This window comes from Ochotona curzoniae, unplaced genomic scaffold, assembly GCF_017591425.1.
Source record: "Ochotona curzoniae isolate NIBS_2020 unplaced genomic scaffold, NIBS_Ocur_1.0 contig_883, whole genome shotgun sequence".
NCBI lineage: Eukaryota > Metazoa > Chordata > Mammalia > Lagomorpha > Ochotonidae > Ochotona > Ochotona curzoniae.
Window position 1 is genome coordinate 40,530,184 of NW_024466599.1, and position 15,465 is coordinate 40,545,648.

The 15,465-nt window shown below is 49.6% G+C and overlaps 1 protein-coding gene across 2 annotated transcripts in view; it reads left to right on the top strand.

Annotated features, from left to right (window-relative positions):
* The window catches only part of SPRED2 (sprouty related EVH1 domain containing 2), a 117,444-nt gene extending 103,963 nt beyond the window's left edge, over positions 1-13,481 (top strand). For both annotated transcript variants that reach the window (XM_040993312.1, XM_040993313.1), the window contains exons 5-6: positions 7,014-7,163; positions 10,286-13,481. In XM_040993312.1, coding sequence (XP_040849246.1) covers positions 7,014-7,163; positions 10,286-10,951 — 816 coding nt within the window. In that variant the 3' untranslated portion in view covers positions 10,952-13,481. The remainder of the gene's footprint in view (positions 1-7,013; positions 7,164-10,285) is intronic.
* The last annotated feature ends 1,984 nt before the right edge of the window (positions 13,482-15,465 follow it).

The following is a 15,465-nucleotide window of genomic DNA, read 5'->3' on the forward strand; positions in this document are numbered from 1 at the left end:
TGGAACCAGGAATGGAGCTGAGACTGGAACTCATGCTCTCTGATACGGAATACAGATGTGCCAAGCATCATGGCACTTTCACACATCACTGCATTCGGGCCTCACAAACACTCTGTCAGTACATCCTGAAGCTTTTCCAGCTGAGGGGGGCACCATGACTCGAGAGAGATGAAGGGAACTAGTGCCCCAAACTTGCTTGCTGCCTTTTACGGAAGCAGTAAATTGCAGGAAATTTTACATGTTCAATACATGGATTCCATCAATTACAGAAGAGCCACCTAAACCAGGGACTTTGTGGCTAATGCACCTGCTTCTCTCTGCAGCTCGACTTCCATTAGGTAAATGTTCCCTGTGCTGCCTCAAAGCCCAGGCTCACTTTGGAAGACCAGCTGATGAAAATGTTGGTTGTGGCCTTTTCCTCTGGAACCAAGAGATAGGGATAGCCTGCATGTGGCAGAGGAGGAAGTAAAAAATGGTTTGAAGATGTTAACTACTTGTGCAAAGTTTAGCTAGGGAAGCAGATGCATAGCATTAAGACACAAGGGAGCGATGCATCCCACAACAGCTGTTGGCTGAGACCCAACAGTGGATGGGCTGACGGAGAAAGTCTCAGAAGATGGAGGGGGTTCCTTTATCTTCTGAATGACCATAATTATCAAGCTCACATTACATGGTAAGAAGAGGATCTTTTGATTCAGCCTGTAATGCCTACAATGGCTAAATTACAGCAGTTAGATGTCTATGGTTCTGAATAAAAGCTTTGAGAAGCTCTCAATTCCGGTAAGCCGAAGGCCCTTGCCCTCCACTTGGGTTTGTCTATATTTACACGTCCGAGTAGGTCATTTCCTCTTTTTACATTGTGAACAGTAAATGACTGTTCCTCTGTTTTACTAATCCCTGCGGAATACCTGCTCAGAGTTATCTGAATCCCTGTCTTTCTGCTCCCAATCCCTCGGTCCTTCCACTGAAAACGAGCCCCAAGTTTTTATTATTAGAGTCCTTACCTTCTCTAGCCAAATGTCACCTAACTTCAAAAGGTATAAATATGAACCTTTACAAACCCCTCCTTGTTTTCTCCATGAGAAAATGTTCCTCATGAGCAGATTTCACATGCAGTTGCCCTGTTGATCTTAGAGAGGATGAGTCCTGGAGGAAGATAGCTGGGGCCAATGTAGGCCTGTAGGACAGGTATGTCAGAGCAACCTGTTCCCAAAAACCGATTGACAAAATGCCCCTCCGTTTCCTGCCTGGAGAAGAAGAAAGGATTGACCAAAAGGCTTGGCAGCTCATCCAGATAAGCTGAACCAACAACCTTAGAGAGGCATGCTCAGCCCAAGTGGAAGCAGATTGATCAAACACACACACACACACACACACACACACACACACACACAAGGGGGCTTGTAGTACGTAAGTAAAGCTGCCACTTGGGACACTTCCATCATATATCCAAGTGTCACTTTGAGTCCTCACTCCTCCACTTCCAGTCCAACTCTGTACTAATGCATCCTGGGAGTTGGTAGATAGCAGCATAAGTGCTTGGTTTTCCTCTTGTGTGCTGTTAAATTCTGGAGAATCGGGATGGACATTTGGTGCTGTGGTTAGGACACTCACCTCCATTGCAGAGTGCCTAGTCCTGGGCCTACTCCTGATCCCAGCTCCCTACTAACACACACCCTGGAAAGGCAGCAGGTCAGGGGTTCCTGCCACCCACATCACAAAACTCAAGAGTTCCTGGCTCCCAGCTTCACCCTGGACCAGCCCTGGCTGGAGGAAAAGTGAACCAGCAGGTGGAAAGCATTTCTCTCCCCCTTCCCCCTTTATGCTTTTCAAATAAATCCTAGGGAGTTTTAGGAAATATCTGAGTACTCACCAAGCGCAACATGCCCGTATGGCTGCAGCATCCAGCCGCTGCCACTGGAAACTTATTTTTTTCTGAAGATATTTCTCGGATATTCACTGGTAGCTCTGAGCCTGGTCCTTCCTCTGGCCCTTCCCCTCCCGTTTCTGTGTCTTTCTTACCAAAGTCTTAGCTCCCTGCCCTGTTAGACTTCTCCAAGCCAGGTTGCAGCAGGCTTGTTAGCCTGTCATTCAAGATAGGTGAGTTGTTATAGACAAGTTGAAATGTATTCAGAGAAGCCCCTTAAAATGCAGTCCACCTTGAGTTGTTAAGACATGTAATTTCCATGTTATAAATGTTATTCCAAAGTATAGAAAAAAAGTAGGAAGCTGCCTGACTTCGTTTACAAGACTTGCATAACCCTGACACAAAACAGGGCAAGGGTAACTCAAGTAGAGAAAAATAGAGACCTAACTCACTCAGGAATCTAGATGACAAGTTTCTAAGTAAGAAGTTAATTAACATTAAAAATTAGTAAGAAAAATAAACAAGAGACCAGCAGAGTATATCCCAGGCATGCAAAGATGGCTTATTGGAAAAGCTAAGTGTGTAATCTATATATTAATTAAGGTGAAGAACTGTCACCTTGTTTTCAGACCCCTTAGCAATCTGGGGTAGCAGGCAACTGGTGGAACTTTATCATCACACTGGTCATCTGGAAGCGTTGGCTGTAATAGAGTCATGAGAAGCCAGGCTCCACAAACAAGGCACTGGCTCTTCTCCATGATGTGACAGGAAGGGCCAGCTGTGGGTACGGAGCAGGGTGAGTGTTATGTAGACCCAGCGGTGATGGCTCATGTGATTGGGTTTCTGCCACCTGTGTGGAAGGATTGGATGTGACTTCTGGTTCCTCATTTCAGCCCAGGCCCATCCCCAGCCCTTGCAGGCTATACGTGGGAGTTCTCTGTCTCTGTCTCCTAATTAATGAATAATTGCTGTTGGAAAGGAGACCAAGCTATCTTTGTGGGTGAAATAATTTACTCAGAAAAATCTAAAGAATCACTGGACCAGTTATTTGAAGTTGATGCAGTCATACAGCATCAACATACAGAATCAGTAACTTTCCCAGATATCAACAGTCACAGTTTAGAAATGTATATGGGAGGGAAGGTACTGTGGCCCCAGCAGGTTAAGCCAGCATGTGGGACACCCATGTCCCTGTCCAAGCTTCTGCTTCACACTTGCAGTCCAGCTTCTGCCAATGTGTTGCTTGAGGCCTGCCACTCACAGCAGAGACCTGAGTGGAGTTCTGGGCTCCTGCTTCAGCTTGGCCCAGCCCTGGCTGTGGTGGCTGTGAACCAGTGGATAAAAGATCTTGCTCTCTGTGTTTCTTGCTGTCATTATGCCTTTCAAATAAGTAAATCCTTTTTCAAAAAAAAGGGCGGGGGGGGCAAAGTCATTTTACTTTTTTTTTTTTTTTAGTGTTCCTGAGGAAGATTTTTATTTCCATCTTAGAGATGTAAAAACACATTAGCGATTGACTTGACCAAAGTCACACACCTAACAATTAGCAGAGGCGGGCTCACGTCTCATCTGCCTCAGCCAAGACGCTGTTCTTTGTAGTGTTACCCTCCAAGGCATTACTGTTTAGTGCTTCATATTCCACTTTTAGCTGCAAGTCTGTTTGATAATGGGCATTAACATGGAATCAGAGCCAAACTGTGGTTGTGGAGGTGCCTTTGTAGGTGGCAAGAACTATGCAGACCATCACTTATAAGTCGACAGTAACAACCTCACTGCCCACACCGGGTGACAGTAAAGAAAAGCTTGCTCAGGCCGTGTTCCTAGGGTAATGAGGCCTGTGGCTGAAGCTGCCTCTCACAGGAGCTCACGTGGAGTCCTAAGCATAGTGAAGTTGCAGAAGGCCTCTGCTCTAGACAGGCTGTGTGTGTTGTTTAAGTTGATTTATTTGGAAGGCAGATTTACAGAAGGATCCATCTTCCATCCTCTGGCTCACTCCCCACATGGCTGCAACAGCCAGAGCTGGACTAGTCTGAATCCAAGAGTCAGGAGCTTCTTCCACATGAGTGCAGGGGGACCTCTTTCACTGCTTCCCCAAGTTCTTTAGCAGGGAGCTGAACCAGAAGTGCAGCAGCCAGGACTTGAACTAGCACCAATATAGTATGCCAGAGTTGCAGATAGTGGCTTTACACACTGTGCCACAGTGCCCCCCTCCTTTTGTTATTAAGTTTGAAAGTCTAACAGTTTCGAGATGCCCACCACAGAGCCAGAGAACACACTGACTGCTGAGTCTTGTGGTTGAAGGTTGATGCTGTCAGATGGGTGAGGTGGGCGTTTTTACCAGTTTGCACACACAGACAACAGAGAGGTGCTGAGGAGACCTGGTTGCTCACATGTGTGTGTGCAGGCCTCTGCAGACTGCTTTCTTCTGCTCTCCATGGAAACCACAGCTGAGTTAGGGAGAACCAGCTGAGAGGTGAGAGGATTCTTTGTTCCCCTCTTGCCTTTCTTGGAGATGCCCTGATAGTCCACTCCTTTCCTTTGTTGCTTTGCCGGATTTGGGTGACAGTGTAGCTCTGAAACCAGCCTCTACATGTGATGGCACCTGTTTTCCATCAGTCAGACAAACACGGGACAGCGGCACTTGGCAGGCTGGGGCCTGGACTGGGACGCACTGTGGACAGATGTCTCGCAGTCAGCCTCTGTCCAAACCTATCGTTAGATTGGGAGGTGCTGCCAGGTTTCTCTCAGGCACCCCCCTGCAGACAAATGTCTGGGGTCCTCTGCCCTGGGTCATGCAGAGGAGGCTGTTGCAGGCTATAGAAGCAGGATGGCTGCATCAGAGGGCAGTGCTTCAGCTGATGAACATGGGGAAACAGGGAGTGTTTCATATACCGGATTGACTTCCTACACGTTGTTAACCCAGACTTTGGTCACAGAAGTTAGGGTGCTATGAAGACTGACAGGGGTCATTGCCGCTGAGTTCACCGGGTTGCTGGGAGCCCATGACAGTGCTCACCAGGTCAGGCACCCAGCCTAACAGTCAGCTGTAACATGGTTGTTAGAAAAGAATTTAACCCTTGAAATGGAATCAGTTGAAGTGCCCTTATCTACTCATTTAAAAGGTATTTATTGAGGTCTTTAGCAACCTCCTGATGATGTTGTAAAGACATCATCCTCTTATCACCCTCCCCCATTCATATAAAGCAGGGTGTGCCTTCTTACTAGAAGTTACGATTGTGTTACTTTGGGACAGGAAGTGAGATCACCCAAGTTCGAGAGGCAGCATGTCACACGGCTTTGTAGCCAGGACCTGCATCTCAGTCCAAGCTCAAGCAGTGACCACAGCAGCCCACACAGCGTGGAGTCTCTGTGTGACATGGACTGGTAGAGCTGAACTGAGGGGTCGCACTGTCTCAGGATCCCAGAATGCTATGAGCACTCACAGAGTTGGATGCTGTGGGGAGTTCTTGGCTTTGCAGTTGGTTTGAGAGGAAGTACAAGCCCAGGTTATCAGCTTGGTCTCTCAGTTCCTTGGATCCCAGGGACAAGTAGCAGCTCTTTGTTTGATTTGTGAACCAAGCAAAGGGTAGAAAAGTGACAGGAGACCCTGTTTCACTGGTGAGCCCTGCCCTGGCTTACACCTGCAGGAGAGTGGGCTTCTTAGGACAGGACCCCAACATTAGACAGACCTGTACTACTGGACACGTTGGTGTGGGAGAAACTGACCCCCCCCCCCAACCTCCAAGCAGTCACAAGAATGACTGCTGGTATGAGTGATGGTGTCAGGCGGGTGGTGGGCTCCCAAGGAAAGGGCTGAGTGAGCCAGGGTAAGGCATGAGCAGGACGGGCATTCAGGTGGCCTGCTAGCACAGAGAAGGAATCCCAAGGGAGCAGAAGATGCACACAGATGACAAACCAGGGAGACGTGGCTCATAGGTCTGGGGCAGCCCAGAGCATCCGGAGGCCTTAGCTCTTGACTTTAGGGTGGAGACAACAGCTTTGCTGACCTTTCTCTACTGCTTCAGGTGAAGACCTTATGTCAGTGTCAGAATTAGTTGAGTGGATTGGGCGGATCTGAAACAAACATAAATCCTGCATCAGGCATGGAATAATGAAAATAAAGGAAAAGCCGGGAGGGTTGGGTCTCCAGAGGGAGTTTGCATGCTCCACTAAGTTTTAAAAACCAGCAGTGACTGTACTGCCTAATGGAAATCAGAGGGTCTTGTCTTTCTTCTGTATCCCTGTAGTCTATTATTATTACTTCAGAAGTGGGGAGCAGAGTAAAAACAGAATTTTTATAAGTGTATTTGTTTCAACTTGGCCTGACTCCCAGAAGAAACTATGACCCTCCCCCCCCCCAAAAAAAGTAAAACATGGAGACACAAATGAGGCGGGGGGCACATGAAACAGCAGTTCAGTGGGGATGACCATGGATTTGCCATAATTGGGAGACCTAGCCATGAAGATGACAATCCTTTCCATCTGTTTGTGGGGCCCTGGTATTGACATTTAAGAAAAACTTTTAAGGTGGCCTGCTTTACTGGGTTCAGGGGGCACTAAGATGGTACATCCGGTGCGGGAGACCACCTGTGCCCATGGGATTTGCATGTGCTCTGCCCATTAAAACAGCCCTCACTGCTGAAAAAGAGAACGGGCAGTAGAGGCTCCACCCTTCCTTGGAGGTGACCTTTGTGCCATGCAATTGCCCATCTTGCTGCTGGTCTAATGTGACCACAAACGCTTACTCACCTCTCACCTGAAAGATGATGACACTTCTTCCTGGAAAGCTAGTACTATGGCCCTGAGGTATCTTTATCTCTGCTCAAAGACTTCCGCAGCCATGCACTTAAATATCTGGATTTTCCTTTTGGTGATGCATATCTCCCCTCCTTGCCATGGAACTCTCCCTGGAATCCCCCTTGTTGAACACAGCTTGCTGGAGGCTGGTGGCCACGCTGTGCTTGGACAGGCCAGCCCTGCAGAGGCCCTCCTGCCACGACCAGCAGAAACTCGAGGCCTCGACAAGTCTGAGATGCCACAGCCAGGGAGTCCACAACATTCGCATAATGTGTGTCAGGGTTGGGGCGAGGGGGCTTTGTTGTGGCTGCTGCTTTTTAATTAACACTCAAACTCTCCCCGCTCTGCACAGACAGCTACGGACAGTTCTTCGAACTCCTCTCAGAAGAGGGAACAACCTACACGGACAATCTCCTCCCCCACATCCTGCGAACACCAGAGGATTTACACCCTGGGCCATCTCCACGACGTGTATCCCCCGGACCATTATCACCTCGACCAGGTGAGCAGCATCTCACTCCTGTCATGCTCAGGGCACATGGCCCCGTCTCTGGAGTGGAGCCACACACCTCGAGCCCAGGTCTCTTGTTTTATACCTTTGTGTTTGTCAGTCTTACTCTGAAGGCAGTAGCCTCAACCTTACCCAGAATTTTCTGCCTGCCAAATCCGCTGTCTGGTTTGATCCTCACAAATTGGCTCCACATGGGCAGGTGGCTAGCATCACCAGCTGGTAGGTGAGGAAACAGAGACTTAGGGGAGATGGAATAGGACCTGATGAAACAAGTTGGAAACCCAAGTCTGTGCCCCACTACTCTGGGCACTGCACCTGTGTGTCCCAGGGACCTCCTGGCTTTGTGTGGTATCACAGCACCACGATCCATACTAAAGAATACCATGCATTTGACTCCAACCTGCTGGCATCACAGGCTGCAGGCCTTGTCTCGCTCAGAGGGATACAACGGAAGCTTGGAATTCGGTAATTCAACAAATATTTACTGAATATTTACTCTGCTTTGCAGAGCAGGTTTCCAAACTGCAGGACATGGACTGGTGCCCGTGTGGGGTGGTGTGGTCACTAGACTGCTGTTGAAATGAGAACAAAGGGACATGGTGGCAGCGGGGAGGGGTTGAGTTTGTTTTGGACATAAAGCTAGATTTCTTGGACTCTGTTTTAAAAGGTATTTTGTTATGTGTGCTAATATTTTAGCTTCAAAATGTTCTCTTTCTAAAATAGCATTATGGTAGTAACCATTGGAGATGGACTTTTTGGCTTTCCTTACTTGGCAGCGTTAAAAAAAAAAAAAACTAGCAAAGTCTATTATCAGCTCCCACACTTTGTTTGGAACTTCTCTAGGACTATGATTGTTCCAAAGGCTGGGAACATCTGATAGGAAGATTCTGACAAGAATTTGGGTATAATGCAAGAAGTGTGGCCCCTGTCCTGCAGGAGCCCATGGGCTGGCGGTGGATAAATCTCTCACCATGTGTGAGTTCTCTGGCAACCTTCTAATGCCCACCATGGTAGCAGGTGTCAAGTGCTCCCTATACACCGTTAGAGCTCTGAGCTGACTCTTGCACAGTTGGCTTCTCTTCATTCTCGCACGAGCCCATGCAGCTCAGTAGCCAGGGCCACTGGGTCTCAGCGACTTGCTCATCAGTCCCCTGTGGTCAGTCTGCTTCTGACCACAGCGGGTTCCTGCAGAACCATGTTCCTAGTCCCCTCACAGACCTTACCTGTGAAGGACTTGCAAGACAGCAAAACCGCTTTCCTACCACCACTGGGATCGCTGGGCAAGCAAGGTTGCACATATCTCTCCAGTAAATATTTACTCAGTGCCTCCTGCCCTGGATGAGGTACAGTTGATCAGCTGCAGAGAAGGCTCATTCATCCGACCAGGCGAGGAGGCCACTTGGATTGGAGGGCTAGGAGGTGTGGTTCGGGGACTGGCTGCTCCTGTTGCGTGAGATGACAACCCAGGGATCAGGGGAGATAGGAGAGTTTATCTTTACTCCCCTTCACACATCTTTGCTCCTGATCTCTCCAGCAGATTGCAGACTGAACATTTTGTTAAAAAAGATTTTATCTATTTTATTTGAAAGATAGATTTACAGAGAGGAGAGACAGCAAGAAAGACCTTCCGTCTACTAGTTCACTCCCTAGTAACTGCATCAGCCAGAGTTGAGCCAATCAGGAGCCAGGAGCCTCCTACTGGTTCCCACATGGATACAGAATGCCAAGGATTTGGGCCATCCTCCACTGCTTTCCTAGGCCACAGGCAGAGAGCTGAATCAGAAACGGAGTAGCCAAGACATGAACCGGCACCCATAGGGGATGCCAGTGCTTGAAGGTGGAGAATTAGCCTGTTGAGCCGTGTTACCAGCCACTAAGCCCTCTTTTTTTCTTGAACGGCCCTCTACTGTTCTATTGAACATGACCAGCAGTGAGAAGGACGCCTTAATATTGTGACCTAGTGTCCTCAAACTATACACACAGAACTTTCATGAAGCAGCACTTACCCTTTATGGCACGCAAAGAAAGCCAGTCTCATGAAGGAGCACATAGCATACAGAAACAGGCTAGCTGGCAGGCATTTGACCTTGTGGTTCAGGCACCCCAGTCCGGCATCAGACTTCAGCAGTTGAGTTTCCAGCTCTGGCTTCTGACTCCAGCTTCTTGTGCCTTCAAACACTGAGGCAGCAGCAGGTGATGGATGGCTCAAGTCATTGCCTCCACATCACCCACATAGAGACATGGAGGCAACCCCAGCGCATCCCGTCCCACCCTTGGAGGCATCTGGGGAATGGGCCAGCTTGCTCTGTGTGTCCTCTCTCTCTCTCTCTCTCCTCTCCCTCCATCCCTCTCTCCCCCTCTCCCCTTTCCTCTCCCACCCCCTTCACTGCCTCTTAGAAAAACAGACAAGTGTGACTGGTATTACTGTTGGGAATGGCTGGCACTCTGGGGGAGCGGGAGGTACCTGGAGGAGTGGAGAACATTCTGGGGAGGCAGGTCCTGTTCTGGCTGTTAACCAGACCCTGGTGCTGTGCATGCTTGCTGAGAGTGGTGGAGATGCTGGTCTCAACCTATTACATGAACATCCAAACCTGGTAAATGGGGTACAGACTCAAACCTTGAAATATGTTTTTGACAAGCCCACAGGATGTGTAGTCATTACAGCATGGGTCAGTTTCTTTGGGCAGAGTCTGGAAGGGGCAGGGGCATCCAAGCATTTGGTAAAGAGGGAAAGGTACCCACAGAGTGCTTGATTCTGCTCACTGCTCCAGCTGGGAGACAGCAGATGACTCAAGCACTGGGCTTGCTGGTGTGCCTGCCACTCTACTGAGACAACCAGACTGAGTTCTGAATTCCTGGTTTCAACCTGGCCCACCCCGTGGGTGACCAGCTTTTAGGGAGTAAACCAGCTGATGAGAAATTTGTCTGTTTACCTTTCCAATAAATAAAAGCTTTTTTTGTTGTTGAGGTTTGTTTGTTTCCTTTAAAAAAAAAAAAAACAAAAAAGCTAACAAGCTGCTCAGTGGCGGTGAAAGGTGCGTTTGGACTGGGAAGGGAGACAGTTAATGTTGGCCACTCCTGTAAAATGTGATCTCCTTCTTCCCCGGGCGCAGCCGATGCCGAGGCCCTACCGCCAGGTGAGCTTCCCGGACGACGACGAGGAAATCGTGCGCATCAACCCCCGAGAGAAGATCTGGATGACGGGCTACGAAGACTACCGGCATGCACCGGTCAGGGCCAAGTACCCGGACCCCTCGGAGGACATGGACTCCTACGTGCGCTTCGCCAAGGGCGAGGTCCCAAAGCACGACTACAACTACCCTTACGTGGACTCCTCAGACTTTGGCCTGGGCGATGACCCCAAAGGACGAGGGGGCAGCGTGATCAAGACGCAGCCCTCCCGGGGCAAGTCCCGGCGGCGGAAGGAGGACGGCGAACGCTCACGGTGCGTGTACTGCAGGGACATGTTCAACCATGAGGAGAACCGGAGGGGCCACTGTCAGGACGCACCCGACTCCGTGAGAACTTGCATCCGCCGCGTGAGCTGTATGTGGTGCGCAGACAGCATGCTCTATCACTGTATGTCGGACCCCGAGGGGGACTACACAGACCCCTGCTCGTGCGACACCAGCGACGAGAAGTTTTGCCTCCGGTGGATGGCTCTTATTGCCTTGTCTTTCCTGGCCCCCTGTATGTGCTGTTACCTGCCCCTTCGGGCCTGCTACCACTGCGGCGTGCTGTGCAGGTGCTGCGGGGGCAAGCACAAAGCGGCTGCGTGACCCAGCGCTGCCCTCCCGTCCTCCTCCACCACCACCGCACCCAACCACAAGGGAACCTGTCGTTGGCATCGTCGTCGTCACTGTCTCTGTCTCTCGATGCGCTCTTGTTCTCCGCCGGGACCGTGAGGCGCCATTCCAGCCCCGGGAACCTGCCCGGGGGGCTCGCGGCTCCGGACGCCACCCACCCACCCACACACACACACCCATCACACAGTCGTCTAAGGAAAGGAACCTTGGGCCCAGACTCTGGTGTATTCTTAACATTCTGTAATCCAGTTGTCTTATTATCCACGTCTCCATCTCCTGTCTTCCCTACCTCTTCCAGTTCAAGAGGCATCTGAGGTGGGAACCGCCGAGTCGGGGTGGGTTTTTCAGACCTGCATCTTCCTCTCAGCTCGGCAGCAGGTTCCTGCGGAAAACGAATGTCTGAATGATGCGACCCTTCCGGAAGTATTGTAACCTGCAGTCAGTGAATAAGGATAGGAGGTGAGCTGGTTTACAAACGTGTACTACCACACAGCGCTTTCAACTCTTTAAAGCCAAATTTCCCGACGCTGCAGTTTCTCTCTTACGTCCCTCACTTTCTGTTGTCCCTGTGTACCCCCTCCCCCCACCCTGCAAAAAAAAAAAAATCTATCGAAATTGTTCATTGATGCAAAACATTCACCCATAAAATGAGAATTGAGCCTTAACTTCAGATTAACTCGTAAGAATCAGGACAATTCCTTAAACTGCATTGCATTGCATCTTCTTGGACCAGGACTAGAAGGGCAGTTTCAGGTTTCAATGAGTCTCCCTGGTTACTAACCCCAAAGCTGGACTTTTGTTTAATAGTTGCGTCACCACCACTTCTTTAATTAGCAATATTAAAGTAAGAGTAAATATTACAGTAATAAATCTTGCTCGTTGTTTCACGAGCCAAATAGTCTATTCCAACACAAACGAGTGCCCTGGAAGAAAGTTCCGGTTGAGCCGCATGACGGTCTCAGTGAATAAAAGTGTAGGAGCTTCTTTTCCTCCTCCATTGGTTATTTTATATTAACAGGATGGGGGCTTGGATTTTAGGCGTGATCAATCTAAAGAGTGGTGGGTCCCATTTTGGTTTGTGGGTTTACGTGCTCATTTTCGTTTTGGACTCGAGTTTGTGTCACCAAGTTCTACGTTTTTACTTGGGAAAAAACAAGGCCATATGTAAAAACCCTTTGATACCTAAGTGTCTTTCTGCTGCAACTCCAAACCCAGACTTGCCACTTTGCGTGCTCAGGTGGTTAGGTCCACCAACCGGATCCACCTGAGACCTTGCCACGTAGGAGGCTGCTCATTAGCTGGGAAAGAGTATTTTTCTAATATATTGCAAGGAAAAGCCAAATCTTCTTATTGAAGAACAAGGAAAAGTGAAAAGTGGTTACCCATACCTAGCATAGTACAATCAGAACCTCGTGGAGACCACGGGGGACAGCAGGCCTGTCACTGCTGGCTGTTCTTCCTGCCACAGCCATTCTGTGGTCATTGCCAGCCCAAGGCATGCCCCTGTCCTGTCCCTCTCTCCTCGCTTCCCCTCTCCGTTTTCTATTGCACACAGGACATCCGTCTTCAAGGAAAGTGCTAGCCATGCTTAACCCTCCTGGGAAGGCGTTCAGCCCACCTGGGCTCATAGCCCATCCCGTCTCTTTGGCTTACATGCCCAATGTGCTTATGTGTTAGCTGGCAGTGTTGCCATGCATTGGAGTGACTGGTGGGACTTGCCGGTCTGCCGTCCGTCTGCATCTGAGCAAGGAGTGTGAAGTCCTCTGGGCAGCCTTCCCTGGACGCTGTGGAGACGCCATCTTCCCACCTGAGGTCTCCCTCGGGGTCTCTATAAGGTCTCCTCTCTACAAAGCACAACACTAATGTGTGTCCTTAGACTTCCGTTCAAGGGCCCCCTATTTATTTCAATCAGAACACCCCTGTGGGAGCGACCTTTGTCACCTCTGTTGTGATCCTTCCCACCACCCCTTCCCACCCGCAAATGTCAGCTCTGCAAATCCTTTTTGGTTCGTGAAGGCAGCGGTTAAGGGCACAAAGACAAAAGACGGCCATGGGGACATTAATGTAAATACGTCTCTCCAAGCGCCACCCTGCAGCTGTTTTAACAGTGTGTAGTGCTTTTCCGGTCAGCTTTGCCACCCCAGTGTCAATCATTGGAGAAAATTACTCAGATTTTATTTTTGTATTGGTGGTAACAAAACATTAACCAAAAGGTTTTCTGTTCGGAAGCTTCCCTCAACCATCTCCCCATTCCCTACTCAAGCTGTTTGCTCACATTAACAGATTAAAAGTGCCTGGGACATGATCCATTCTTTCCTTGTATGTTAAAAACCCTGTTGTATTGATTTTTTTATAATAAGCCTTTTTACCTCTGTGTAAAAAATATATATACAAGTGTATGATGTACATTTTAGTTCTTAACTTTTTTTTATGGTTTCTAATATGTATGACCAATGTAGCCGTTGCTTTAAAAATGTACCATGTAAATATAAACACATCCTATCACATCACTGTCTTGGGAGTGTCTCGGGCCAGCGACTTGTGGAGATTTGGGCCACCCTGGAGCTCGGGCCTACCCAACAGGTTGTACATGGATGGGAAGGGTAGGGCTTTCCTCTGCAGATGGGATGCCTGGACACCAGTCTGTTTTTGTGGAGCGCCTCCCGCCCCTGGTTATGTCATAGTCCCAGGGGAGGGGGATCCGGAGATCTTGGGCTCAGCTGCCTCAAGTGAAAGGAATGTTGCCTCTGGCCGCCGCCCTCTGGGGAACACCCCCTCTCCCCAGGCCTGGCTTACCCACCCAGCTGCCTCCGAAGGAATAGCTGGGCATCCTCCACGTTGTACTTCACAGGTTCCCACTGGGTGCCATGGCGTGTACAAGTGTGTGCATGTCGAGTGTGGGAGATGATTTCTCACCAAACACAGCTGGAAAGAGCATGGTCCTGCTCTGCTCCCCTGGGCTCGCTTTTCTTTCCAAACGGCCTGATGCAGGTGCTCAGAAGCTCAGGAAGCAGGCCCTGGAGAGACATGGAGCACACAGTGTCTGCCTTTCACTCTGCTGGAAGGTGGTGGCTTTGCCAAGCCCCTGGCAAGTATGACCAGTCAGAGCGACCATGGAGAGGGCTTCCCAGGACCCTGTCGAGAAAGTGAAGATTAAAGAGGGTGTGTACCTCCCTCTGGCAGCCCGAGGACCCGAGAAAATGGGGACCAAGCGGGGGCCTCGCCTCGGTGCCCTGCCCGGCTCACTCCATGGTGGCGATAGGCTGGAGCAGTGGAGCCCTTCTGGTCCATACTGTTCTCTCAGCCTCCTACCCACCAGGCTGCCTTAGGACTAGCCTGCTGTCTCCAGAGGCCTGTGCACTAGGTGGGGAACCGGGTCTGCTACACCTGTCATCTCTAACCCTCTGGCGGGGTGAGGGTCATTACCACTGTACGTGACGAAGTTCAGAGAAAGGGTCTTTCTGCCATTGCTGGCCTGGAGCCATGGGACGGGTGACAGCACCTCTCTGTTTCCCTGGAGAAGTAGTGGGTGATACAGCACCCCGGCATGCGGTGAACAGTACAGCATGGCAGGAGGCGCCCCGGGAACACTACTCCCTTGCTCCGTGCCTCTTTTATTCTGGGGATCTGAGGAAGTACTACAAACTGGATCCTAGGCCCAGGAGGTTGAAGTGCATCACAGCCGCTTTGCGAGTGCGGATATCTACAGGCTGTAAACAGACTTTTCTTTCTCTTTTTAATTTTATTCTTAATGATGCTTACACAGTAGATTGGGGTAGGAAGGGTCGAGGACTAGGGGAACACAGGTGAGACCACTATTGCCACACCTTCTTTATCCTGTTCCTGTTTGCTCGTTTTATTGTGTAGACATCTGCATTGATATGGTGCAGAAGCATTGAAGGGTAAAATGCTGCCAGAGCCTTGGCACCAGTCAAGACAGAACTACTCACTCAACTGCTCCTCTAGTCAGTGTTAGGTATGTACACTCTTGAAAGCAAATACCAGAGTCCGACGTGGTAGCCTAGTGCCTAAAGTCCTCTCCTAGCATGCACCGGGATCCCATATGGGTGCCGGTTCATGTCCATCCAGCTCCCTGCCTGTGGCCTGGGAAAGCAGTAGAGGATGGCCCAAAGCCTTGGGACCCTGCACCCAGATGGGATACCTGGAAGATACTCCTGGCTCTTAGCTTTGGATCATGTCAGTTCTGGCCATTGCTGTCATTCCGGGAGTGAATCATCGGACAAAAGTTTTCCTCTGTCTCTCCTCCTCTCTATATATCTGACTTTCAAACAAAAAATAAATAAATCTTTTAAAAAATATATTATATAACGGAAATGAAATAAATCAACTTTTAAATCTATGTAATTTGTTGGGCCAGTATTTCCCACATGATCAGTGGAGGCTGTTAAAATGTGGGCCCAGTGTAGTAATCTAGTGGCTGAAGTCCCTACCTTACATGCATCAGACTCACATATGGGTGCTAGTTC